General features: G+C 41.2%; 2 protein-coding genes across 4 annotated transcripts; both read left to right on the plus strand.

Moving 5' to 3' along the window:
* Nucleotides 1-5,710: 5,710 nt before the first annotated feature.
* On the plus strand, nt 5,711-6,663 carry LOC106013311 (ataxin-8). The gene is made up of 2 exons (XM_013088676.1): nt 5,711-6,149; nt 6,650-6,663. The coding sequence occupies exons 1-2, from the start codon at nt 5,711-5,713 to the stop codon at nt 6,661-6,663; spliced, it is 453 nt and encodes a 150-aa protein (XP_012944130.1).
* Nucleotides 6,664-6,818: 155 nt separating this feature from the next.
* Nucleotides 6,819-26,278, plus strand: LOC101850992 (polyhomeotic-like protein 1; the record flags this gene model as incomplete). Of its 3 annotated transcripts, none has more annotated exon segments than XM_013088678.2 (14): nt 6,819-6,911; nt 9,064-9,120; nt 12,537-12,777; nt 13,433-13,485; nt 13,954-14,178; nt 15,142-15,291; nt 16,817-17,362; nt 18,133-18,339; nt 18,727-19,050; nt 19,611-19,752; nt 21,343-21,597; nt 22,152-22,276; nt 23,052-23,192; nt 24,294-26,278. In XM_013088678.2, coding segments are annotated over 14 exon segments (2,766 nt in total), but the record flags the coding sequence as incomplete, so codon positions are not given.
* Nucleotides 26,279-27,111: the final 833 nt, after the last annotated feature.

Below are 27,111 nucleotides of genomic sequence, written 5' to 3' on the forward strand. Positions count from 1 at the left end.
GACATTTTCTTCATTTTTTGTCTGTAGCCATAATTCACTGATATAGCAGATTAAAGCTTTCTAAAATTGCAGTTGCTTAAATTAATCATTAGTTAAATTAAAGACAATGCATTTTGCACTAAAAGAACTTACTTTTAGCCACCAAAATCCCAAACTGAGTCGGCATTTTTTTTAAAATAAAAAAAAAATTTAAAAATCCGATTTAAATTTTAAAAAATCTGATTTAAATCAAAAAAATCGATTTTTTTGATTTTTATCACACAAAAAAATAAAAAATCACCAACCCTGGTGCAGTCACATCCTGAATAAAAAGAAAGTCATACACAAACGTCTTGTCGGGCTCACCATCGTGACCGGTCAGTGAAACTGTGCATGTGCATCACATTGTGAGTACCGGTTGGGGTCACCAAAGTTCATTCAAAGTCTGTGCTGCGAAGTGGCTCTGGAATGTGGGAATTTTTTTTTTTTTTTAAAAAGGTGCAGTCGGGGGAGAGCTGGGGATGAAGGCAACACCGGATGACAGAAACTGAAGTTGGAGTTATGAACTGCCCAGTTACCGTGTGTATGTGACACTGAGACTTCGTGCCCGGTTGCCAGTTACCGTGTACATAGACACTGAGGCTAGGTGCCCGGTTACCGTGTACGTAGACACTCCGTTTTTTTTAAGGCAACTTCCGGTTTTGTTTCCGATTGTGTACATAAATGTATGTTTATGGAGTTAGGCCAGGACCATTTCTCCCGAAGAGTCCCCAGCTGAGATACCCGAGATGTATACCTGCTACTGAAAAATGACCATAAATACAGCTTGAAACAGATGATAAAAGGCATAAAACCATATCTTTTCTTAAAGCTGATAGAATGGACCATTCAAAAATGATATAAGCAATCAAATAAATACAAACTAGCAATGCCAATCGGGCTTTCCCGCGCGACGAAAATTTGGTCCCCGTTTGCGGGTGAATTTTTGACGGGGTCATAGCGTAGGTGACTAACTTTCTCAGCCTCGGTCTGCTCTATTTCTGAACCAATGTGAATGAAACTCGGCAGCCCGAAGAAAACAGGGCATACTAATATGTGGACGTTGAAGTTCGTTCACAAATAAATGATAAATTAACCCATAGATACTTTTGGTGTCGGAAACACTTTCGTATCGTGTGTACCGAAAACTATAAGGAGCTTGAATTTCAACGCTGAGATGGTAATAGATCTATCTGATCTCCTCTATAGTGCGCTCAAATTTGAACGTTCTGTGTCGAGTAGTTGTTTAGACCCTATCATAAATTATGCATGACTACCCCCCTACCCAAAGCGGCTTCGTATGGAGACCGGCCATTTTCCCCCCACTCTCGCGGCAAATGAATGTGACCTACATGTCCCCGTAGGACTATTCCAAGCCCATTCATTGGTCACTTAAAATAGGGCAATGGCGGGCGCGCATCCGGTTATTTTTCTCTCTATTTCCCTGAAACATCGCAATGGGGGTATTCCAGGGCGAGATTATCTCGCCTCAGGGTGTTCGCGTCTCAACGGGGAAAAAGAATTTTTAATTGTACAGCATGCCAGATTGAATTAACTTAAATCTTTTAAGTTTGGCATGGTTTAAAGTCATGAAAGAAAGCTTTGCCGTTATTTATTCACGCTGCTAACATATATATTCATTTAAAGATCCCATGTTGTGATACGATGCTATAAATAAAATGGACTCGTCCAGACTCCCCTTTTTCGCGAAATGGAAATATGTACACCAAAATTTTAATTATAATTATAACGAAACAACTACGAAATGGTTAGTAAATCTGATGGTAGAAATGATTTCTCCGCCTAAAAACACATTGGGTAGCCAAGTTTCTCTCTAACACTCCAATTAATTACTGAGATATATTGTTTCTTAGGTCAAATATTGTTGATTATCTTACAGAATCTACTACTGCGTGGTCCACGGTTTTGGAGTATTTTCCTAATGTGGGTCATCCATATTTTGCCAACCTTTACAACCCAATAACTTTTCATTTATGAACCGATTCTTAAAATTCAAGAAGCATAATTCTTAGAATTGAAAATCCTTTCTTAGGTCAAATAAAAAAAGGGCTAAAGCGAAAAATTAAATTTTCATTGGCATTGCTATACAAAGAGATAAACTCAACAATTAGTACATCAGCACAGCGAAACAAGTGATAACACAGCGTGTAGTCACTCAGCTGGACCGCATCACTTTATCGATCGATATCTTGACCAAGAGACGCTCTATGAGGTCAAGATAACTTGCAAAGTCATTGGTTGGTCACTATTTATAACTTTGACCTGTAATTTACTACGTCATTTTCCATATATAATATAAGGAATACTGAAATTTTCCTTTGAAAAAGGTCAGTGTCTATGTCCTTTATAAAGGGCCTGCGCGCTTCCCGGTCAAAGTAGTTCAGACCTATAGGGTCTCCGCACTTCCCAGGTAGCGCGGATCATGCTATTTATGTAGGGCCTGCGCGCTTCCAGGGTTAAATTTTCTTTGGCATTGCTATACAAACAAAGAGCAAAACGCGATAAACTCAACAATTAGTACATCTGAACAGCGAAACAAGTGATAACACTGCGTGTAGTCGCTCAGCTGGACCGCATCACTTTATCGATCGATATCTGGGCCAAAAGACGCTCTACGAGGTCATGGATCCACAAAGTGCATTTCGCTATCCATCGATCTCCAAGTACTTTGACTGTACGAAATCACTATTTGGTTTATTTATGTAGAGTGCAGTAGTATACTTCACTGCAACTAACCTTTTATTTTTTTTGGGGGGTACTGTGGCAAGGGTTAGGGTTAGGTCTCGATCTCTTTTATATTGTGTTTGTTTGGGTGGTCACTTTCATTACAGAAGTCGTTCCCACAAAATAAACTTGCATGGCGAGTTTAGCCATTGTTTAGCGATAAATTATAAATCATCTACTTAAACATTTTTTTCCATTTTCCTCAAAAGTAGCAAAAATGAGAAATGTAATATAATGTGCCATTTTGCTAGCGCAGGGACGATATTTTAAAAATTAATATTCTAGCTTTCTGAAGATTTGAATGTGGCGAAAGAGATGTTATAGGGGTTCACTGCTGTATTGTTGCACTGTAGAGACTCGTTCCTGTATCTCTGTTCATCAATGCTGGCTCGCAAGTCTATCACTGCCTCCTGTCACGCTGCACTCTTCGTTTGAGCATCTTGCCTTGCACCTAGTTGGCCAATTGATCGTCCAGTTGCCCCCCATGTAGTGCAAAGAGGAAGCCTCTTGTTGCCAGTTTGGCTTCTCTGTTGCTGTACAGTGGGGACATCACGATCACATTTAAGCTGGCATTCCATATGCCCGAAAAATCGATGCAAACTTCGGGCGCGAATTTTGTACACAAAATTCACGTGCGATGAAAAAAGAGCCCTCCTTCCATATACCCGAAATTTATATCCGTCATCTGACTGAAATCACGGCACCTGTTCAGTCAGAGCAAGCACTCTACGTTGAAAACGAGAGAATTTTGCTGTAGAACTCCTGTTCCTACGAAAGCAGGCTTTAAATTGCTTTGTCCAGACTTGATGATGGCCTTTCCTTCATAATATGCTTTGCTTTCTTGGGTCGTTTTCTTTTCGAAGCTTCAGTCCTATCACCGACAGCGCTGGCTGATATGTGGCTGCGGCACAGACAGCAATCTTAAGTTATGATTAATGTATGTTAGAAGTTATATTCAAGTGCATTTAATGGGGGGGGTAAGTGAAATGCTTTTTTTTTTTTTTATTACATGATTTAAACAATGAATGATAGCATAGATATATCTAGGTCTTGATTACATAGAGTCCGGAAAGGTTCCCACAAGCGTTAAAAAAGTGAATGCCAAGGAAATGGCAGCCACCTTGAACATAAACACCTCTTTTCAGTCTTAGTTTTAATACTTCTCTCTCGAACCAAGGAAATCAACATTTCGACATTTTCCCCATGTACCTAGTGCTTCTATGCTGCTTCGTTCCTTTGAAGTAGATTTGGCGGGAAATAAGCCCCGCCCACTTCACGAAGAATTCGGGTGCCGAAGAAAAAAGTTTCGCTCCCTCGTGCGAAACAAAATCTTCGCATGCAAATTTCGGATTCGGCCATACGAAATTCCGGTATATGGATTTACACAATGACAAAAAGGTTGGCGCGAAAAAAATAGTTCGCATGCGAATTTCGCACCCGAAATTCACATCGGTTTTACGGGCATATGGAATGTCAGCTTTAGACAGACATTGAAAATGCAGTAGGGGAGCCAGACACGACTGTTCCGGTGGACGAACGCTTTTTTAATAATCTTTCTCTTCTCTAGATTCTATGTATCCAAGACAACAATTACGTAACTGCTTACCAGGCTTGGTTACGAGTTGCCAGTAGTTACCAGTTGCCATGTTTCCTAATTACTAAGACTATAGAGACCTTGGTTTGCCTAATGGTAATGGACAGTTGCTTACAGAGGATGAGACTGTCTTGAAGTGAGTCTTGCACATTACATTTTATGTCATTGATATTATTCATCATCAAATTGTCGTCCAGTTACTGTCAGCATGGTTCTAATCTTTATTGACTTAGATAATAACCGCTTATTTGGGGGGGGGGGGGGGTTTCCCCTGCGCTTGGTAGGAATTTAATTTTAGTTAATTCAAGATGGAGCACAGGGTCGCTTTTGTAGTGGACTGTAATTTCTCGTCAAAAATTAATCTACAACAGTGTTTTTATCTCATTAGAAAAGGAAATTATGAATACATAAAATCAAATTAAGCTGGGCTAAACTACCAATCAAATAGTAATTTGTGGCTATAATACGAACCAGTGCAAAAAAAGTCAGATTTGCGATTCACCCCTGCAAAGTAAAAAAATAATAATAATTGCTAAAAAAGGATCTGGATTTTTTTGTGTGTTATTCAATCTCCATTCACTTCTCAATGTGCATGTTCACTTTTCTTTGTTTAAAAAACAATTATTATTCACAAAGTTGCAGCTGTTTTTTGAGCAATCAGCTGACCTTGGAAATCATTTCCAAACTGCCACAAACTGGAGCAATGCACATTTGGAGAAGAGTTCTTGTCATTCAGACTGTGAACACACCTTTGAAGAAACCCTTTATAGTTATAGGGAAAAATCTGTGAATGGAATACTAGTCATATACACATTGAATGTACTTGGTCATTTTTGGCGTTGATGTGAAGCATAAATTTCGATTCTTTACTAGTCAATACAGGACCAGATTACTGGCTGGTGCCACCGGCTGGCTACATAGAGACAACGGGTAATAAGCATTCGATGCTGTTTTCCCACTTAAATCTGTAGTTCTGAAAGAAAAAAGTGCGATGAAGAATGTTTGTTTATGACCAGAAATTGTTGCGTATTCTAACTTCGTTCAGTGCATCATCATCATATGTGTCGAGAACACTGTATTGTATTTGATTCTAGACTTGATCTGCATGAGACAGCTTCATTTGTTACTGGTACAGTATGGGGGGGGGGGGTGTCATTATGAGTAATTAATTGCAGGTCAGTTCTTTAAACCATGCAATGAGTGAGACTCACTTGTTTTTTGTTTTTTTAAAATGTTTTCTTTTAATGTTTTTCACTTTCTGTTGGTTTTTTTTAACGACTTCTTTGTATTCTTCGTGCATAACTTTAAGTTCTGTTTATTTCAGGATTATTAGTATCGACGTGAGATTCCAAGATGGCTGATCAACAGCAAGCTCAGCAGACGATGCAGCCGCCTGTGCCACAGGCGGCAGCCCCACAGCCTCACGTGGCCCAACAGCCACAGCCACAGCAGCACCCACCTCCTGCACCCACCCCATCCCAGCAACAACAGCAGCAGCAGCAACAACAGCAGCTCCAGCAGTCTCAACAACAACAACTGCAGCAGCAACTCGCCGCAGCACAACAACAACAACAGCAGCCCCGAGTTTCTTCCGTGGGTTCGATACAGGGCGTGGTGGCGCCCCCTGCTCCCACACCTCAGCCTTCCCTGGCGGCGGCCAATGCCTTGCGCTCGCCCAGCACCCCTATGCCCCCGTTGCAGGTGATTGGACAGCCGATGCACGGCCAGTCCTATCTGCCTCAGTTCCAGAGCTACGCACAGCCGTTTATGCTGCCCAATCCAAATGCTTTAGGTTTGTCTCTTTTTTTTTTTTTTAAAATAATTTTCAGCATTCATTGTTTGGCTTGGGAACTCCAGATTGCTAGTCTTGGAAATATAAGAAGCAAAAATAGGGAGGGGGGGGGGGGGCATTTCAGAAATGCTGTGATTAGTCTAATTTCTCCACACTTGCAATGCTTGATGTTCATCATATTTACAATGCTGACTAGTTTAAACATGCCTTTTTTAGATTTTTATTCTTGGGGCATTTCAAAGTTGTTACACAAGTCAAATAACAAAAGTATAATTCGCTGTCGGCCAATTCCAAGAAAAGTCACATTATTGAAATAGTCCAAGTACAATTAGTTATTAGTCAAAATAGTCAGATGTGTGGTGTTGTGACATGTAAAAAGGATTTATGCGAAATTTCGAAGCCAAAGAATTGAGAAATGGAAAATCTAATCAAATAAAATATCCCTGCTTTAAATGTTTTGCTGATAGCACAGTTAATGTTTTATGGGCCAAATTTTCTAGGCTCATTTCTTTAAATGATTGAAGCTAGTATCGATATGTGTTTTACTTTTTTAAAATCAACTTTCAACTATTTTTCTGTCTTTCCACAGCTGCCATGCAGATGACGCAAATGAACCAAATAAATTTTGCCATGCAGCAGCAGCAGCAACAACAACAGCAGCAGCAACAGCAACAACAACAGCAGCAGCAGAATAGAGCTGCTAATACTGCGAACCCAGGAAGTCCTGGTGGCATTCTGTCCCCAAGTGCTGCTTCACAAATGGTAAGAAATAGAAAATGCCTTCCTCTCTGTGTGTGTATCAGATTGCACCTCATTACGGGAAAAAAACTGATGTTGTAAATCTGTGCTGATTTTTTTTTTTATTGTTTTGTTATGCTTTCCTCTTGCAATCATTTGTGTGACTTAATTTCAGGCCCACAAGAACAGACTCATTCGGCAGTGGCGGTCCATGTGTTCCCTACTTTAGAAAGATTTGTTATTGAAATAGAAAGAAACAAGTAAACTGCTTTCTGACATTATTTATGCCACCAAGCCGTGAGTTTTCTCACTGTTTGTTTTCTGGGTTTTTGGGGGTTTTTTTCTTTTTTGGCACCCTTATTTCTTAACCTTGAATTTCTGAAGGATTGTAATTCATATTTTCTTGTCGGTCTTTCTGATCACAAAGGAATTTCCCTTTTTCACACATAAGACAACAGATATTAGGACACAGAATGAAACTGTTGAAAGGGAGAAGCTATTTATATATTAATTTCAGAGGCCTTTCCCAAATGAATATGTTATTGCCTCTTGCCGGACAGAATTTTACTCGCTCTGAGTCACTTAATCTCATCACCGCATAAGCCAACGTTACAGTTGCACGACAAAAAATCTGGACTAAGGTTTGTTTAATATTTTAAAACCTTGAGGGTCAATTGCCCATTTAAAACTGCAAAATGTTAGTTGTACATTTTTTAAAAAAGTCCCTTGTATCGAAAGGTAATGCCTAATTGAGAGCAATGGGTCTATTTGCCCTCCTCTCTTCATCATCAAAAGTTGTTTTTAACTCAAAATGATTTCCATCTTCAATGAAGGCGGCACAAGGGGCTTTTCACTTATTGGACTAAATCCTTGTGCTCAGAGAGATAGTAATGCAGGAGTTATTGATCAAGGAAGGTTGCGTAAAAATACGTGTAAACCCTTGGAGTTTTAGTAAGTGTGTGATTGTCTCGTGCAAGTTCAGCAGTCAGGTTGAATGGGTTAACCCCTTGACCCCTAGTCTCCTGAGCGTGCAGGACTGCTGCTCTTTGAGCCCAGTGCTAGATTTTCACCACAGGGTGCTGAGGTGTACATTTGATGTGAAGGAGTAAATGAAGCATTCACTTCGGCGTGCTATTGGGTCCATAGACTTAACAGTGGGCTTTACAATATCACAGATTCATTTTTATTTAATTTCACAAAACATAGCAACATAATGTGCATGTATTGCAACAGAGGCAGTTACTGTTTTACGCTTTGACATCCTAAATTATTTTTTTGTTTGATCATATATTTATTGTTCTAGGATTAGGATGTTTCTTTTAAAAGCAGTATCTAAATCTCTTTGTGTTAAATATTGTCTAGTGTTTGATAGCATATAGAATACACCTGTACCATTGATTGCTCTTTATGTGCCATTGGTAATGTTGTCAGTTGCATGACATTGTTACTATTTTGTAGTTTTGCACACTTATATATGTCAGGAAGTTAGAAAATCCCTCACAAAGTATAATTTGTTGGGTCAGGGACATGCAGCTGGCATTGCAAGTTGTGTAGCAGTGGCTTTTTCATGTTGTCGAAGTCATCTGATGATGAGCTTTTGTCAAAGGGAAGGGAAGACCACCCAAATAGCTCTCAAAATATCAGCTGCTTTAATTATGTAAATTTATTTTTTGGCAAACATTGAAGTTAATCAACTTCCGGAATCGTTGGATTCCATAATGTTCTTAAATATCTTTACACTGTCTCCTCTGGGACTCAGGCTTCAGTTTCAAAAGTCGTTGTGATGAACTTACTTTGGTATTCGTAAATCGCTGGGTAAAAGACTTTTGTTAGTATTGTTATGATGAAAAAGAAGTTAAGTACAATCATAGTTTGGTTTTGCTACAATATGTTTTGTCTAGCTAGTGAAGGAGTGAAGTACTAATATTAGATGCAAGTACTGGATCTTGTGGTATGATTTTGTATCGAATAAAATGTACGGGGGGCTGTTTTCAAGATTGATACTGTACGCTTTTCTGGCACTGTGGGTCACTGTTGTGTAAATTTGCTTCTCTTTTGGCTCGCACTGAAACTGTGTGCAGTGTCAGGTATTTTGTCTGGTCGTACTGATCAGATATGAGACATGCAGATTACAAAATTTCCCTCTCACCCTTCCTCGAATATTTGTGAATCCCAGCTTAACTTTGACTCTGCCTTGCGGCGGGCTCACATGGAGTCTCAGGGTATAATGGCAGTGAGTATGTTTTGTGCTTAGAGTGTCGCTCAAAAGCTGTGCTTGATAGAATGGCTTTGTATGGATACATGTTCTCAGAGTGGAATGTTTATGCCACTTCTTTCTTAGTAGGTAGGCCCATTTTTGTGTGTGCTCTCAGCTTTTGGGGTAGTTTTATTTTTTCCCCCTGAGCTTCAATACAATAGGCTTTATAGAACTGCTGGGAAGAATAGTGACCTAGCTGCTGTGCGAATATGACTAACTCTTTTTAAAAGACCTTTGGTCTTGTTGAAGTCAGAAATTATAATTGAAGCTCCATCATCATTAATTATCACATTTTCAGTGCTGCGAGTATTCTCAGTGAGCCGTAACTTGAAATGTACTGACCTGGAGCAAATGCTGGTCTTTTGACTGGGAAGTGAAACACATGGTAGCTCATCCCATCTTATAAGATATGACACAAGATGTGTTTGGAGATGGGTTTAAGAGTAAATCTTTGCAAAAGTGTATGGAAATACCTATCTATTTTATTTTGATGTTCTGTTTGACATCCTGGTTTGAACTCTGGGATCTCAGGAATTGAAAACAGCCTTTCTGTCCTGAGGAAGGACGTCTTTTTACTTTCATGGTTCATCAGCCATTTGAGCTTGTGCTCTTCAGCTAACAGAAGGAAGTATTATTAGTTACTTACAAAAAAAATAAAAAAGCTGTAACAGTTTCTGGGGATGGGGGGGGGGGTAGTCTTGGTTGCTGGTGAAGTAAGTGGAAGTATGTTTGAATTACTTGTGGAATTTGTTTGTTTGTTGTTGAACACGTTTTTACATCTAATGCAATAGATGCTATTTTAACATTGTTCTGTGTATTTTGAAGATGGCTACTGGGTTAGATTGCAGGCCCTAGCCTAGCTTGCCACTACTAGTGAGTGATTTTTTTTAAAAACCTCTGTCCCCTATCTTTTATTCTTGGAAACTCTAGATAGATAGATGGCATGTTTCAGGCTGCTTTACTGCTTTGTGATCCCTGCTGTTAATAGAAGTGCGCAGTATTCTGTTCAGGAACATGCAGTACTAAAAAAATGTTTGCCACTGATGCAGTCAGTCACACCTGTTACAATGGACTGTATTGCTTGCCTGGGGCGCGAACTCTAGTGGCCCAAAATCAAAAGTTTTTAAACCTTTGGTCATTGAATGGTGAGTGAGGCAGAAGACAATCTTTATGCTCTTGGTCTGGGCAATGAAGATCGTCTGTGAGAATTTTTTTTTCTTTTTGGTAAGACTTGAATGGCACCTTTTCATAAAAAGGTGCCAAAGATAAGAGGTGTTACTATAGTAACAAACAAAGAAAATGAGGAGAAATAAGGACGGTAGATGTTTGACAGGAAAGAGAGAGCTGACCACCCACATCTATAAGAATGATTGACTGTTTGATTATTGACTCTGCACTACTATAAATGCAATGCTTTCTATTCCACAAGGTTTTGACACTTTTCTTCTGAGTCAGTTGCCCTTCAGGCTATTGATTTATCTAGTTGCACCATGGGAGGGAGAGGGTTTCTACCCGAAACTGTTTTCTCATAAAATGTGTATAGGCAAGAGTAATGAATTGATATTTGAACAGTGACAGTGTTACAGCAGTTACAGGTGTGGCTTGTCAAGCTCTCTGGCCAATATGGGACACATTTTATTAATAAACTAAGGTCGGGGGGGGGGGGGGTCTTCTGTCCCCTGGACTGACCTACTAAACAGCCTGGCAAAAAGGAGCCTGTCAACACAATAGCAGCCATTAATTTGTGCAAGAAAAAAGCAAGATTGGTAGAAGCAAAAGAAGGAAAGAAACTAGACGTACCAGGAGTACCAGCAGCAACCCCTCCAGAAACTCCCCAGGGTGGGGTGTATCTAGAATAATAATGAATAGCATTTGTATAGGGCACATTCCCGCTCAATGGCAAGCTGTATGCGCTTTGCACTATATTATTACCCCAATAGACTATATACACTCAGAAACATTATCAGCTTTCTGGGAAGCTTACAGTGCAAGCAGCTGACTAAGCACTCAAACACTAACAAACTGGCAAGATCTTTCACGGTCTATAGCTGGGTACCCATTTCCATGTGGATGAAGTGAGAAAAATTGGTGTAACGTGTCTTTCCCAAGAACACAACGCCGGGCCCCTGACGGGATTCGAACCCACGACGTTACAGTTGCGAGTCTGAGAGCCTGACCACTAGGCCTCCGACAATAATTTTTCAACAATAATTTCTAGCCTATGTGGGGACAGTTTAGTCTGTCCTCCGCTCCAGCAGTTCCCAATTTTTATTGTCTGCAGCATATGTACCCTGCTGAACAATGTCATTAATGTGTATGTTGGTGGGTGTGTGTGTGTGTGCATCATTTCTAGGCAAGCTATCTATTTAAAAAACTGGAGTTGCCTGCCAATAGTCTATTTTCCCCCCTAATTATTACAAATCTACCTTCCTGTCTCTGATATCAGACTGAACTAGATATGAAATGATGACTTACTGTTGCTTTATTTCTCTGTTCTGCTGGTCATTTTTGCATTGTTCATGTTACTTTGTAGTTCGTGATGGTATGAAATTAACTCCGTTTTTGATTAGAGGGATCCTTCTGCTACCCCTTCACTTTGTGGCATTTGTTGGAAGGGTGATTAAATGAAAGTCCCTATGTTGTTACCTAAAGGACAAAAATCTTTATTTGTGCTGGAACAAGACAGACAAAATGACATCATTAATTTCCATTTGATCAGGGCAGTGTTTGGGTTCACATAAGCTACGTGGCTTTTTTTAAATTTCTCTCATAGTTGATCATTTTCCTTTTTTTGCTGAGACATGTTTGGATCTTTTTTTCGTTATACTTTATCGGACTAACCTGCTTTCGTATGAATGAAAGCAACTTTTATCCATGGATCTGTAGAACACAGTGTTAACAAAACCCAGCTTGTGTTTGTCTGTCTGACTCCTTGCTGTTCCCTACCCCTGCATGGACATGATTTTGTACTGTATTGTTACTTGTATTGCTTATTGGGAGTGTGATGAACTCCTTGGTTGTTTTTTTGTTTGTTTGTTTGGTTTTTAATTTTGTATTCTAAAAAAATTTAAGCCTCAGGTTTCTATTTTTGTCAATGAAACTATTGTCCTACTTTCTACTTTCTGGAGAAATGTAGCAGATATTTTTATATCATGACTCACTACACATCAAGTCAGGGGTATTTGGAGGGCACCACTGGAAGGTCTTTCTTTTTAGTTTTATTTCCCTCTTATTTCCTGTTTGTCTTCCTTTTTTTTTCTGCACTTGAAGTTGATGACTATTATCGTGTTGGTGGTGTGCTTCTCTTTCCTCCAACAAATACCCATATATGGAACAGAGTTGAAAAGTGTTTTCCCTCGTTTCCTCAACAATCAGTGTCTTGTTTATTCCAGCAGCCCACCCATATGTCCCTGGGCAATGGCAGCGGCCTCATACAGAGCTCAATGCAAGGCATGGTCCCGCAGAACGCCATTGCCAACGGCAACAAGGCCCCAGCTAATGGTGCGAAAGCTCAGGCCCAGGTCCAGGCACAAGGTCAGAATGCCACGGCGGCGATTGCGTCCATGGTGGCCAAGCAACAGGTGCTTCCTGCCCAACAGACTGCGGCGGCTCCGATGGTTTTGGGACAGATAGGTGAGTAGCTCATCGTAGACAGACTGGGCGGAACTGGCTAATTTCTCCTAGGGGAAATACAAAATAAGAGGTTTTCATGAGAAAATAAGAACGCAGAAGAAGAATAGAAAATGTTGAACAAAAGTGTTTTTCGAGGGAAAATTTTAAAACAAAAGAGGTTTTCATTGGAAAAATAGAGATTTTTTTCCCTGGGAAGATAAGAAGCAAAAGAGATTTTCCTTGAAAAATGTAAAATGAGAAAACTCAGTAAGAAAGCTTAGAATAGCACAGAGATACAGTGGGGGCTTTTGTTGCACACGGCACTGCAACTCTGACTGTGGCATGGGTCAATGATTCATAAAGTGATGAAAGTTGGAGGATTAATTGCAGTCATTGCTCAAGACAAAAATTACTTTTGTGTAACATTTACTTTTAATTGAATAAAAAAAACATTTTAATCTTCTCTTTGACTTACGTTTTAGAAATTTGTCATCATTTCTACTCTGCTCATATTACTTTTTAGCAGCTCTTCCCTTCCTCCCCACCTGTAGTGATATGTCTCAATGGCCATCCTTTTATTTAGTTCTGGAATGTTGCAGAAAAAAAGCAACGAAGAAGAAAGTATTTGGTGTTTTTGTAGGCCTTGCTAACACATTTGTTTTTCTACCCTTTTCAGGTGTGTTTTCTAGCCAGGCGAATGCTAATCTTGCCACAAGTTTTGTGACTCAGGTATACAATTTTTTTCTTTTACCCAGGGCATTCTTTTGAGGAGAGATTTGTGCTAGTTAAATGCTGTGTCATATTATTGTGATTATTATTTTTATTATTTATCTGTTGGTACAGTTGAAACTGCTCTACTAACAGCCACCTGTCCAAGATGAATACCTGTACAAAAAAAGTGCCAGGTGGCCCTTCCTTCTTTTTTTATATTATAATGGCATTGTTCCAAACTTCCACCTGTTTAAGACAGTCACTTCTCTCCTTGACAATGGGCGGCCGCTTTGGACAGATTCAGCTGTATTCTTAATACTATCATCGTCATTGTTATTTGTATTATTGCTATTAATATCGTTATTATTATTATCATTATTATTGTTTTTGTTGTTATCTGAATAATGTTGATACAGGTTTATGACATTTTGATTGAATTAATCTCATTTACTCCCTCCCATCCCCATCCCGTTCCCGTCCCCACAGGGAGCAGTGAGCACCCATCAGAGTGGAGGGGGCCTGCGTCTGAACCAGCCCCAGATGGTGAACAGCGCCGGTCAGATCATCAGCTCACAGCCCATGCAGGGCTTGCTGACCAACCAGGCCCTGATGCAGGCGGTGGCCAACCTCCAGATGCAGCAGGGGATACCTCTGGCCGCGGCTGCCGCCGGACATCAGGGGATCATCAACCAGGGACAGTCGCAGATGCCTGTGAGTGGTCGGGAGGGGGAGAGACTTGTTGTCGGTGTTTGTGAAAGTAAGAGAAACGACTTCTTTGGGTAGGTTGGGGGGGGGGGGGGGGCATAAATAAGATTAAAATTTTCCAAGGCGGCTACTGGTTATTGAGGAGAAAAGTGGTTGTCTTAAACAGGCGGATGTCTTGGAAAGTGTCATTATAATACAGAACAAATGCAAGGGGGAAGTTGGAAGCGGTCATTTGTACAGTTGATTGTCTTGGACGGGTGATGGTTGGAGCAGCTTCAGCTGTCGATAAAGGATATGGCTGGTTCTTACCCTTCTTTCTATTTATAGTTCTGCTACCTGCATCTGTCATTTGGCTTTTTCCCCTGTGCTAGGTGACAGACCATCACTGTGTTGTCAATGTGCTTCTCCTTCTCATAATTGGGATCAGCCTATTAATGTGTGAGGCACCGTGGTGAAATCAGGTGCTCATCAAAATAATGAAATCAAAGAAACTGGCATCTTTCTGGTGGTTTTGGTAATTTTTACAAATTTTTGTTTTTTGGCTCAACACCTTTTTTGTCCATGTAAAAACACATTTCTGTGTAGACTTTACTGAAAAAACGTTGATTAAAGGCACCAAAAAAATGTAAGTTTTCAGTTCCCAGGGATCCTCAAGCTATGGCAGTTACCAAACTTTGGCGGCCGTTTTCTATAAAAAATTACCTTTGAAACCAGGTGACCCCAACTCATTTAATCACAAATATCTCGACTTCTATTAAAGATAGATTGGTATTTAATAGATGTGGATTTTTTAAATTTAAAAGCAAGGCAAATGAATAAGCTTTAAGATAATACCACTAACTCCACACCATAATTGACGAGCGCCTGATTCCACTGTATCGTGACACGTGTGCATTCATTTGAATGACTATCGTTCTGTCTGTGTGCTGTCCCTAGCTCAAGAAGAACGTTATCTGTATTCGTCCACAGGCATTTTTGGCGGGTCAGAATCTGATCATCCGCACGCCGGGCCCCATCCAGCCACAGCCCATCACCATGACCAACATGCAGGCATTTACAGGCATGAAGACGCCTCAGCAGCAGCAGCCTCAGCCTCAGCAGCAGCCCCAAGCTGGAAAGGTTTGTATTACAGTAATAAACGCACTCTTGAAGTTTTGAGTAATAAGAGTTTTATGGCGCTTCCTGCAACACAAATAGGTCATATAAGTGCTGAAGATTAGAGGTGTTATGAGACAGTAGCATACAAAGAAAAGATGGAGAGATGAGGATGATAGGTCTTTGATAGGAATGAGTTATGTACTTCTGTACAATTTTTCCAAATCAAGACTGAAAAAAAGTTCAGACATATTTTTTTGGGCCCCCCTTTTGATTGATATCCCTTCATTGAAGTCTTTAGTCAAGAGGTGGCTCTTTTTAAATATTTTTTTTAAAGGCACCATCTTTGTTTACTTCTAAAGGTTTGGCATAGCAGATTTAAAAAAAAAAAAAAGAAATGCTACCATTGTCCATGTGCCACCCCTATGACAAGGTATTGTCAACTTTGTATGTGTTTCTTTTCACCTTTAGTGTGGGTGGTTAGAGGGTGCCAGGGGGCTCTCGTGGCCTAGAGGTTAAGGTGTTGGCCTCTCATTCAAAGGTCCCGGGTTCGATTCCGGGTAGCGACCAAAAAATTTTCTTCTCTAAAATTGTCTCCTTTCACATCCTTTCCTGATCTCTAACAATGTTCTGTTGTCTGCTTTCATTTCCACTTTCTGCCCCCACCCCCTCACCCCCTTTGCCCCCTCCTCTGGGCTCCTGACTCTTTCTGCAGCCTTTCTACTGCTACTCCCTGGCTCCTCCTAACTGCTGTCTTTCTGCAACACCCCTGATCTTCTGGTAGGAAAGATCTACACCTAGCCTTCTCGGACAAGGGCGAAAAATCTCGGAGGGCCCGTGTGCAAGTTGCGCACGTTAAAGATCCCTTGGTGGTCTAAAATCGATAAGAGTAGGCTTCGGCCGCCACCCGGGCAAAATTCAAAATTTCCTACCAACGAAAAAGTATTAGGTGTGTCCCGCGCGCTCATATGACCTTATGCAGTTGCGAGCGCCGTAAAACCCTATACTAAACAAACAACAACAAAGAGGGTGCCACCAGTAGGTTCTACTTCTTCACTCTCCCTCTGTTGTTTCTGTCCGTCTGTCTTGCTTTTTCTTGGCCTTTAATGGCCATTGTTGTATTGATGTGCTTCTCCTTACTCAAACAAACAAAGGAAGTTAACTTAATAATAATGATAAATAGCATTTGTGTAGCACATATCCCCGCTTGACAGCAAGCTGTATGCACTTTACACACTATATTATTACCCCAGTAGACCATAGAAGACTCAGAAACATTCTCAGCTTCCCGGGAAGCATACAGTACAAGCACCTGATTTAGCACTCAAAACACTAACAAACTGACAAGATCTTTCACTGTCTATAGCTGTGTACCCTTTTACACCTGGGTGAAGTGAGGAAAATTTGCGTAAAGTGCCTTTCCCGAGGACACTATGTCGGGCCCGGTCCCCTGATGGGATTCAAACCTGTGACCTTATGGTTGCAAGTTTGAGAGCTTAACCACTAAGCCACCGACGCCACAACTTCTTTTTTTTCTCTCGATTTTCAGCAGACTGGTGCCCCTGGTAAAGTTATCCTCCCGTCAGTGTCTCGTGCCCCGGTGACCGCAAAGATTCAGCCCAACATGGTGGGCGGCGTCCCGCAGGCCAAGCTGAACGTCCCGGCCGTCCCCAAAACCCCGAAAGCTCGGCCAAAGGCCCAAGCCAAGGCGATCTCCCCCGCTGCTGCTGCTGCTGCCGCCGCCGCCACTGCTACTGCGTCTACCTCTCCTGCTGTCGCTGCAGCCAACGTTGCCGTGATGATGACCTCTCCCACCGCGCCGCCCATCTCCAAATCCTCCCCGTTGGTCACCCCGGTCAGCACAGCGGCTATAGTCACAGCGGCGTCTGCTGTGATGGTGGCGGCGGTGACGGGCCCATCTACAGTTACCACGGCAACGCCGGTGACTGCTGTTGTGCCGTCAGCAGTGGCCTCGCCCCACGTGGAGACGGTTGAGGTCATCTCGCCCTCCCCTACCAAAGTGCCCCCGGCCGTGCCAGCTGTGGCACAGATCATTGCTCAAGCCAGTGCTGCCAAAAGTGCTTCAGATTCAGAGGTCTGCCTTTTTGGTGTCTTTTTTTTTTGTTTTGGGGTTTTTTTTTCTTACATTTACACCCGATGTGAATTTAAAAATGTTATATCATCATTGTCATCATCATCATTGTTGCAATCCCGAAGAAAAAGAAAAAAAGGCTAAAAATAAGTGTAGAATTTCAATATTTATAGCAGTGTAAATGACAGTATTTATAACGGTGTCATCATCATCATCGCCGTAATGATCATCAGCCTTTCTCACCTCATTCTGAAGTAAAGGCCACCAACAAGAGCTCTCCATTTTAAAAAGTATATAAGATCTGTCAATTCTCAGACCCTGTGTGAAATTTGAGGCTACTGAAATGTAACCTGTAATCAAGTGTATGATTAATTAAACTTTTTCGAGGTTGATGTAATACATTTTTACATGGAATAAATCCCCATCTATGAGAAGATGAGAAAAAGGCTTATCAAGACTTCCTTGGCCTCCCAGATTTGAGTTGGTGGGGGTGTAAAACATTTACAGGCTAGCAGTCTCCACTTTGAAATGAGGAGAGACAGAGAGAGAGATTTTTAAGATCTGTTTATCGTGACTTTTGTCTGTCTTTTCCCCCCGACTGTGGCCCAGTGACAGAAATGTGCAATGTTTGACCCACGATAAGAGATATGTTCCCATCCTGTACCTTTTCGTTTATGGAAACTTTATTTAACAAATGAGTGTTTTATGTGATGTGATGTGGGCCAGTGGCCTTAAACACTGAGTCAACTTACTTTCTTACTTAATTACCCCAGACTGAATCGGTGAAACCTCAACCTACCTCCGGCAACAGCAGCGGTGCGACCACCGTCGACCCGACACTCAGGGACAAGATCAAGGCCAGCATGGGTTCCTCGGCTGCCAGCGTCGCTCCGAGTGTCGCCACCACTGCAGCTGCTGCCCCAGTCGCCAACAGCAGCGGCAGCAGCACCAATAGCTCTCCCACGAAGCTCAACGCTCAGGTAAAACAGCTGACTAAAACTGAGTCGATAGTGCCATTAAACACGTACTCAAACAAGCAAACAGAAGTGTTACAGCTGTGTAATACGGAGGGTTGAATGTTGAGGGTAAACTTTTTTATGAGAAATGATGATTGGGACAGATATTTATTTAGTAGAAACACAAGGGGTTTGTGTCTTGTTGTGTTTTTTTGTTGGGGGCAGGGGCACTCTTTATGTAGGTGTTGATCATTTGATCCTTGTTTTCTTCGGGGGGGGGGGGAGGGGATGATTCCTTTGCCCTGTCTCCCATGGCAATGCAACAATGATGAAATTACCATGAGCCTTTGCTAGGTCAAATTAAAGATTGAATGGATAAGTTTGTATCTCCAGTGCTTTTATTATTTGCAGGTGACAGAGGAGAAAGTGGTCATTGACAATATTGTGATGGAAGAGAAGCCTTCCATCCACAGTGGGGAAGCCCCTCCAGCGAAACAAGCAAACGGTGGAGGTGGTACGGGTAACAACATGAAGGCTGCGATGGAGGCGGCTGGCTTGATGACCTTGGTGAGAGAGACGAAGCCACTGACGGCCGTGGAACCGTCATCCGTGCTGCCCCCGCAGCAGCCTGCGGAGAAGGTGGTGGTGGAGAAGCAGAGGGCCATCGTGAGGCCGCAGATCCTCACTCATATCATCGAGGGTTTCGTGATACAGGAAGGGCCCGAGCCATTTCCGGTGAGTGATGGATGGGGTTTTGCTATAGTTGTTGTTTATGAAACACACACAGTTATTCATTTGGGGGGGGGGGGAACCCACCATTGTCAGCCATGAAATGCTCATTTATATCATCAAGGGCTTTTTCATACAGAAAGGGCGCGAGCCATTTCCAGTGAGTGATCGGCTTTTGCTATTGCTGCTGTTTATGGAACGCGCGTACGCCCACACACATGCACACTCAGAACTTCAGTGATAATTCATTTGATACTTTGTTTGATAGAAATGTACTCCTGAATTTACTCTCAAGATATTTACTTTTGCTGCTCTCGTTTTTAGGGGTTTTGTGTTGGGTTTTTGTAATGGGGATATTTCACTTTTTAATGATTTTGATAGTCTGATATCACTTTTTTGTATGAGAGTTCTTCATTTCTCATTAAAAGAGGCTCTCGGCTTTGTGTATAATCTTACCTGTTGCCACTAAGATGATAGTGTCCAGAAAAATGTCTGTGTGTTAAGTTTGCTATCTGAAAAGATTTTTGACAATGTTATAATCTGTTTTTCATTCCTTTTACGTGCAGGTCCAACAGTCTTCTCTGCTGCAGGAGTTTATACCTCCCAAAGCCAGCAGCAAAGTGTCCAAAGAGTCGGAAGAAGAAGGCACCAGCTATGACGACGAGCCACCTACTCTGCTCAGCCAAGTGGACGGTCAGTATACTGCTTGTAAGATCTACCAAAACATGTATAAGAGATTTGAGTGTTGGGTGGTGGTGTTGATTCTTTATTTTTAAATTTTTGGGGGGAGGTGGTGGAATGTAGCACCTTAAAAAAAAAAAAGAAGAGAAAAAAAAAGTGAATATCTAGTTAATTGTATTCTCCATAAAGTGTGTTAAAAAAAAAAAAATGTTAACTCATTCACTGCCTGGCATTTCTGGGCAGGGTAACTGAGGAATGCCAGGCTTCAGAACCATTTTCAAAACCTCTGTGAGCTTATTATTTTGTGTACAGCATTGAACCTTTCCTCAAACAATGACATTGAAACATACTCAACAAATAAAAATAAAAATTTGTGATACCTTTATCGTGTGAAATTTTATGAGTTGTGTGAATATGTGGCAAAATCGAGAAAAAAACACCTTTTACATAAGATTCAGGTGCTTGGTACATTCAGTCGATATGTATGCCTCTATATCTTTGTCTCTGCAAGAAATAGATTTTGTATCTACTGACAAATGTTGAAGAGTCACTATGAAAAGATATCTGACAAATTTTATATAACTGGAATATCATTCAAGTCATCAGTCCACCCATCCTGAGCATCAACATCAGGGTGTGTGGTTGCAGGATGGGGCATGGGAGAGTGCCACTATTTGAAGTCTGTTGTGTAGACCTAGGGGGGTCTATGTCAGCTGTATTCCTATCATTTGGAGTCTAAATCTACGTTGTGTGATCTTTGACGTTTGCGTGACGGGCCTGAACTGGGACCGGAAAGCGCCGGATCATTGGTCTGAGCATGGGGAACACCTGATTCTAGATTTAGGCCTAGATCTAGCAGTTTTCATCTTCACTTGTTTCCGCACCTCTCCTATTTCCTTTCCTATACTCATTATCAACTCTGTATGATGGTTCATCATCACTATCATCTGCAAAAAGTTCTAAATCTGACCCTTTATTGATGAATGGGTCCATCAATTCAAATGTTCTGACCTCGTTGAGACGCCGTAGCCATCATAACTGAGCGTTTGTAGTTTTTAGTTCGTTTCAGGTGAGTTAGAAAAAGTCCGATTTTTAAGTAACTTTTCAAGGGAAGTTACTGCAACAATGCAGAATTGAAACTAAACTGGCTTATGTCGCCTACTTCCGACTGCCAAGCCCGAAACACATCGGGGAATGTTTGAAAAATAGTAGTAAAAACGCACCCAGGGGGTTTCGGGTTGGGCAGGCAGCGGTCTACGCGGTTCACCCGACAGGGTTCGGGCATGGCAGTGAGTGAGTTAATGTACTCAGTCCTAAAATAAGTCCCAAAATTCCATTACAGTTATGATATAATTGCCCAAGTGAGGTTGTTGGTGGTTTTGTTTTTTTATTTAACGATTTCTAGTCATTGGTATGGTGAAGTGACTGACTTGTTTTGATCTTCAATACGGGAGGGTTTTTTGGTTGTTTTCGTTATTGTTGGGTTTTTTTTTCAATTATTGGGACTTTTTTGTTCTTTTGCTTAAGTGTGCTACTTTTTTATTTGTTTTTCCAATACAACCTAAAGTAACCTGGCAATAGTGTCATGACCGTTGAAGATTTTCTAAACTGTTTCAGCTCACTTGTCAAGCCCACAACTCCCACAAGAACCGGAGAAGACCCAACAACAACAACAGCAACAACAACAACAACAACAACAACAGCAGCCTGCTCCTCCACCCAAACCTCCAGTGCCTCTCCTCAAATGCGAGATCTGCCAGAAGGTGGCGCCTGCCTCCACGTTCAACAACTCACGGCGGTTTTGTTCATTGTCGTGTTCCCGTAGACACAACGTCAGCCACACACGCCGCGTTGGTCTCTACAAGCCTCGAGGTGAGTCAGGACTCTCAGTAGTATAATTTGTTGCTGTCGTTTGTGGTATACAGTGAGCAACTGTCCTAAATTTTCGAGTTACATTGGCGTCGGCTTCGAACAAAAATCTGTGAGACGGGGACCACCATTTTTTTTTTCCTGGTTTAGGGAGGAAAAAACCCCCCCTCTGTTTTCAGAATAACCATGTTTGGTTTAATTGGATTCCACTGCATAAATTATAATTTTTAAGTGTTTGCAAGTATCAGCATTGTATTTATTTGTACTCTCTGAATTAACAGAATTTTGAATATGGGACTACTGGTATGCATTGAAACTGCATTGTATTCAGTGATGTATTTAGTTCAAGAATAACATATTAATTGTGTGTTCTATTGCATTTACATTTGGACTTGTTCCACAAACACTCCTCGAACAGCCCGAGTTCAAGAACGTCCCATTTGGGATTTGAACTAGGGTGGTCTGTTTTGTGTCCCAATGTGATACCGAGCAAGCCGTACACTGTGAAGCTCATGTAGATTTGTTGTCTCTCCACACCCGTATTCCCTTTCTTGAAGGCACAGCACGCAAGAGAAAACATATACTTGGCAGAAAAGGCTGGCGGGCTAACAAAAACACGCGCCTGACGTATGCTTTGTCTTCTGGCAAGACGGAAGAAAATAATGAGGACAGCAATAACGTGGTATGTACTAGGAAAATGTTTATTACTTGTTTGTGTGTGTATGGGGGGCCGATATAATTTTACTTTATTGCTGTGAGGGGGGTTGTTTTTTATTTCCACATGTGTGTGTTTGGAAATGATAATTGATATGGTTTATAATGATATATTATCCTTGTGAATTTTCAGTCAAAATTCTTTTTATTCCCTCCCTTTTTAAAAAAATCTGTTTGACACCTGCAAAATAACAAAACATCACTTACATCTTTTTTTTTGTTCTAAACATATAGACCATGTCAATTGGGAAGCAATGCTTTTGCAAACTACTTCCTTGGCGCTCATATGACCTTATGCAGTTGCGAGCGCCGTAAAACCCTCTACTGTAAAAAAAAAAAAATCTTCCTTTATCGTGTCTACCGCTCAGACAAATCTGCATGGTGCACACTGCTTAAAGATGGCATGTCAGGACTAGGGAAGCCTTACATTACACAGACCTGCCACTCATCCCAATTTAATCATGATATCCCTTTTTTTCCCCCCATATCTCAAGCATCCCAATTTCGATTGCGTTTGTCCCAATTTTTTAGTTCTGTCTGTTGCACTGGATTTTTCAAAAAACTTACTCTGCCTTCATATATTTATGGACACCCCTGGAAAATTTTTAAGTCAGCTTGGCGGTAACCCTGGTGAATTGTCGTTGATCCTGATTTTGTCCCCCTTGAGAACCTGATTTTTAGATTTCATAGAGCAGCAGGTCCACATTGCATTGTCATTGAATTTTCTCTGTGTGTGTTCACAGCAGGCTGTGGGAGATGAGATGAGCAGTTCCAACAGTGTGCAGGATACAAGCTCTTCTGCAGCCTCCCCGACCCCTGCCCCTGACTTTGAGATGGAGGTGGAGACCAACAATATACCAAAGACTGACCCCGGAAAATGGAGTGTAAGTTTAGGCGCTCATATGACCTTATGCAGTTGCGAGCGCCGTAAAAACTCTACTAAAACTAAAACTAAGTGTACGTTTTCACTGTTAATCATAGATAGCATTTGTACAGCGTGAATCCCAGCTTAACAGCAAGCTCTATGTGCTTGACTATACTATTTCCCCTGAAAGTGGAGTAAAATTTTTCATTATTAATAATAGATAATATTTGTTTAGCGCAAATCCCAGCTCAACAGCAAGCTCTATGCGCTTGACAATCTATACTATTACCCCAGCAGACCTGATAGCATTCTGAAGCAATGTCAACTTTCTGGGAATCATACAGTGCAAGCTGCCTTTTATAGGCACTAAAACACGAACATACTGACAAGATCTTTTGCTGTCTGTGGCTTGATACCCTTTCTCACTAGGGAGAAGCGAGGAAAATTTGTGTAAAGTGCTTTTCCCAAGGACACAATGTCGGACCTGTGGCTCAAACCCCTGAACACGCAACCTCACGATAATGAGTCCGGTGGCTTAACCTCTAAGCCGCTGGTACCACATTACTATTACTATTACCTTTACCTTAGAATCCGCACCAATTACATGTGCGCACCAAGCATGATGTCACTTATTAATGAAATATTCTGTAGATTACCTATAGTTTTGTTCCATTTTGTAAATGGGTTCACATACTTGCTACCGGCATCTGTGGTATGACGTTTAATCGCTGTCAGTCGCATGCTGTAGGTACGATTTCGATTCCTGTTTGGGGACTACTTTTTATTTCTGCCTTTTTCCTGGGATGTTTTATACCTGTCAGCCTGGATTGGCCTTGACAGACAGGGTGAAAGCACTCCTCTTAAATGATTTAAATTGTGTCAATGGAGGCGTTAAAACACCTAATCTTCGGCACTTATATGACCTTATTGTGTTGCAAGTGCCGTAAAACACTTACTAAAACTAAAAAAACTAAACTGTCTGCCCACCTAGCTTTTTCCCTGCACTAAATGACCATTATTGTGTCAATTTGCCCCTCTTTATTCCAACAAACAAAACGAGCAAACTTTTTTCCCCCGTTGTGTAAAATCTCACTTTCCACCTTTTTCCCCATGTGATCAGGTCACGGAGGTGTATGATTTCATCCAGTCGCTTCCTGGCTGCTGTGACTACGCAGAGGAGTTCCGCTCCCAAGAGATCGACGGGCAAGCGCTTCTCCTACTGAAGGAAGACCACCTCATGACGGCCATGAACATCAAGCTGGGACCTGCCCTCAAGATCTGCGCTAAGATCAACTCTCTCAGATCTGACTTTGTCCCTCCCACGTGAAGCTGGGACAGTTTGCTTATAATGTACATACATAAATGTATAAATATGTATATAAATATGGGTGGGGGAAAGGGGGGGGGGGGTTGTTGGGACAGCACATAAAAAATTGGGAAGGGATGAGGGGGGGGGGGGTGTGTCTTATACTAAAATTGTGTTGCATTGGTATGTGGGAAATGTGAGCTATAAGCTTGTTGTATTGCAATGTAAATAGTTTTCTTGTCCACATCTCTTTATATGTCTGTTCAATTTTGCGCAAAGAGGAAGCACCTCTGTCAGAAATGGTGGAAAACTGGCCAGTAACCTGTTTCATCATGTGAAATGAGAGATATGGCTGTGGTGCTGATTTATCACCCTTATCTTATCATTATTTTTGAAGAGGAAAGGTCGTTGTGATGTAAAGTTTGCCTCAGCTAGGAAGGGAAGACAGCCCAAAGACTCCTTAAACAGCCCGTCGAAAAAAGCTCCATTCAGGATTCAAGCAAGGGCCGTCGCCTACTCAAAGTTCAGCATGGTGCCTTCTGAGCTATCGTGTCACCAGATATATACAACATATGAGGGTGTTTGTTGGATTCAAGAGAAGCACATGGCCATTGTAACTACCTTATAGTGTTGTCCTGGCAAAAAGCAAAAAAATAAAAAGAAATAATGAAAAAAAAGTGAAGTAGAAATAGCAAAAACTGCGGAGGAAGAAGTTATCATCACATCTTTTTTCAGCATTTGCAGGGCTGCCCACCCACCAGCTTGTTTTAGTGATTAAGAAATGGAATATTTGTAATTGGCTCTAAAATTTGTAATATTGCCCTGGATAGTCTTCCTCCAGGGCCCTGGGGTATCAGGGACAGGGATTGTAGTCAGGCAAGTGTAAATGTAACATAAACACAGGTATGGTGAAAAAAATAGGTCTTGCCAGGCTCGTCATTGTCGAGTTCAGAAAAAGATGGGGGGGGGGGGGGGGGGGGGGGGGTTGGTAAGTTGCTGCTTGCAAAAACAAAAGAAACCTTTGGAATTATAGAATAACGTACATCACCACAAGCCTTTGATCCTGATTGTAATGATTTATTTTTTTATTTTTAAAAAAATTCTTTCTTTGGCCTAGGCTGCGAAAGGGCAGGAATTTTCTAACAAGGTTGTCCAACCTAATGTTTGCCTTACTCCTGGCTATGTCTACTTCTATAGCCTTAATATTTTTCTATGGACAAAGTGGCACTGACCTGCTGCAAGGGTTCAATGTAAAGAGGATGTGACAGCTACACGTGACCTAGTGACGTAAACTGTCTGTGTCTGGTATTTTGTCTTCCTTTATACACCAGGAAGGTTGGCAGTAGACTTGGGCAGCCGAAATTTTTTTTAATCGGAATCAGGGGCATTGCGATCATATTTTCTTAAAGTTCACCAAATTCGTAATGGTGGGTAGTCCTGTACTTGTTGGCCTTGTGTCCTACTTCCACGTGGCATTAGGCTGGAATGCATGAGCACATGAGGTGCTGGCGTCGTAGTAACACAAGACACCGGTGTAATACAATTCTGCTGAAGATCTTATTTCTGTTGGAATAATCTTCCTTTTTAAGAAAAAAAAATGTTTCTGAATTTTTTTTCAGCACCACTCTTGACCTTTCTTCTCTTTTTTACTGTGCTCGAGTTGTTTTGTTTTGTTATGTTATACCCCAGGTATAGTTGTCTCTATGATAAGCTTTTCTCCACTATTCAAAAACATTCTCTGTGGATGGTTGGCGGGTGCTCTGGTTTGGTTTGCTCCTTCTTTCTTCTAAAATAAAAAATCTATCGTCTCTATCTCCCCTACTTCTTTTTCGTATTTGTTACATTCTTGTAACACCTCTAATCTTCAGCACTTATATGACCTTATTGTGTTGCAATTGCCATAAAACTCTTACTAAAACAAACATTCTTTGAGATGTCGATCATAACCTCAGTAGGTGGTTGGCGGGTGCTCTGGTGTGGTTTGTTCCTTCTTTCCTATCGAACATCCATCATCCTTATCTCCCCTTCTTCTTTTTTTATGTTTGTTACTCTCTTGTAACACCTCTAATCTTCTGGCGCTCATTTGACCTTATGCAGTTGCGAGCGCCGTAAAACCTCTACTAAAACTAAACTAAGATCATAAACTCTACCCCAAACACCATTTTCAAAAATTTTACTTAGTACTCATACCTTAGATTTTGAGATTGGCCCCAAAGTCTGTTCATTAACATCTTGTACGTTACCAGACTCGCAAGATATTTCATATTTTGTTTCTTTTGTGTAAATGCTTGAATGTGAAGGGAGTCTCCAACATCACAATGTTTGGCTACGTTTGGCCGTTTTCTTATAGAATAGTATAGAATGTCTACAAAAATTTTGTTTCTTTTTCTCTTTTTTGGGTTGGGGAATGATAATGTCGAAAGTGGGATATTTTATAATTTCTTCAGTCCACAATGTGTGTCACTCGTATTTTGTTTTCATATTCATCGGTTGTTTTGTTTTCTCAGGGATTTCATTCTTCTCCTTTTTTTAAAAAACTTTTGGAAATTATTCACATGCAAGTTGGCTTTAAAAAGCTTTCTTACATAAAATGAACTGTACAAACATAGTAGTCTTGAATCATCGCTCATTT

The sequence above is a fragment of the Aplysia californica genome, unplaced genomic scaffold, assembly GCF_000002075.1.
Source record: "Aplysia californica isolate F4 #8 unplaced genomic scaffold, AplCal3.0 scaffold00786, whole genome shotgun sequence".
Classification (NCBI taxonomy): Eukaryota; Metazoa; Mollusca; class Gastropoda; order Aplysiida; family Aplysiidae; genus Aplysia; species Aplysia californica.

What these genes read in the sequence shown, in the direction of transcription:
- LOC106013311 (XM_013088676.1), top strand. Translation starts at nt 5,711, where the DNA reads ATGGCTGATCAACAGCAAGCTCAGCAGACGATGCAGCCGCCTGTGCCA.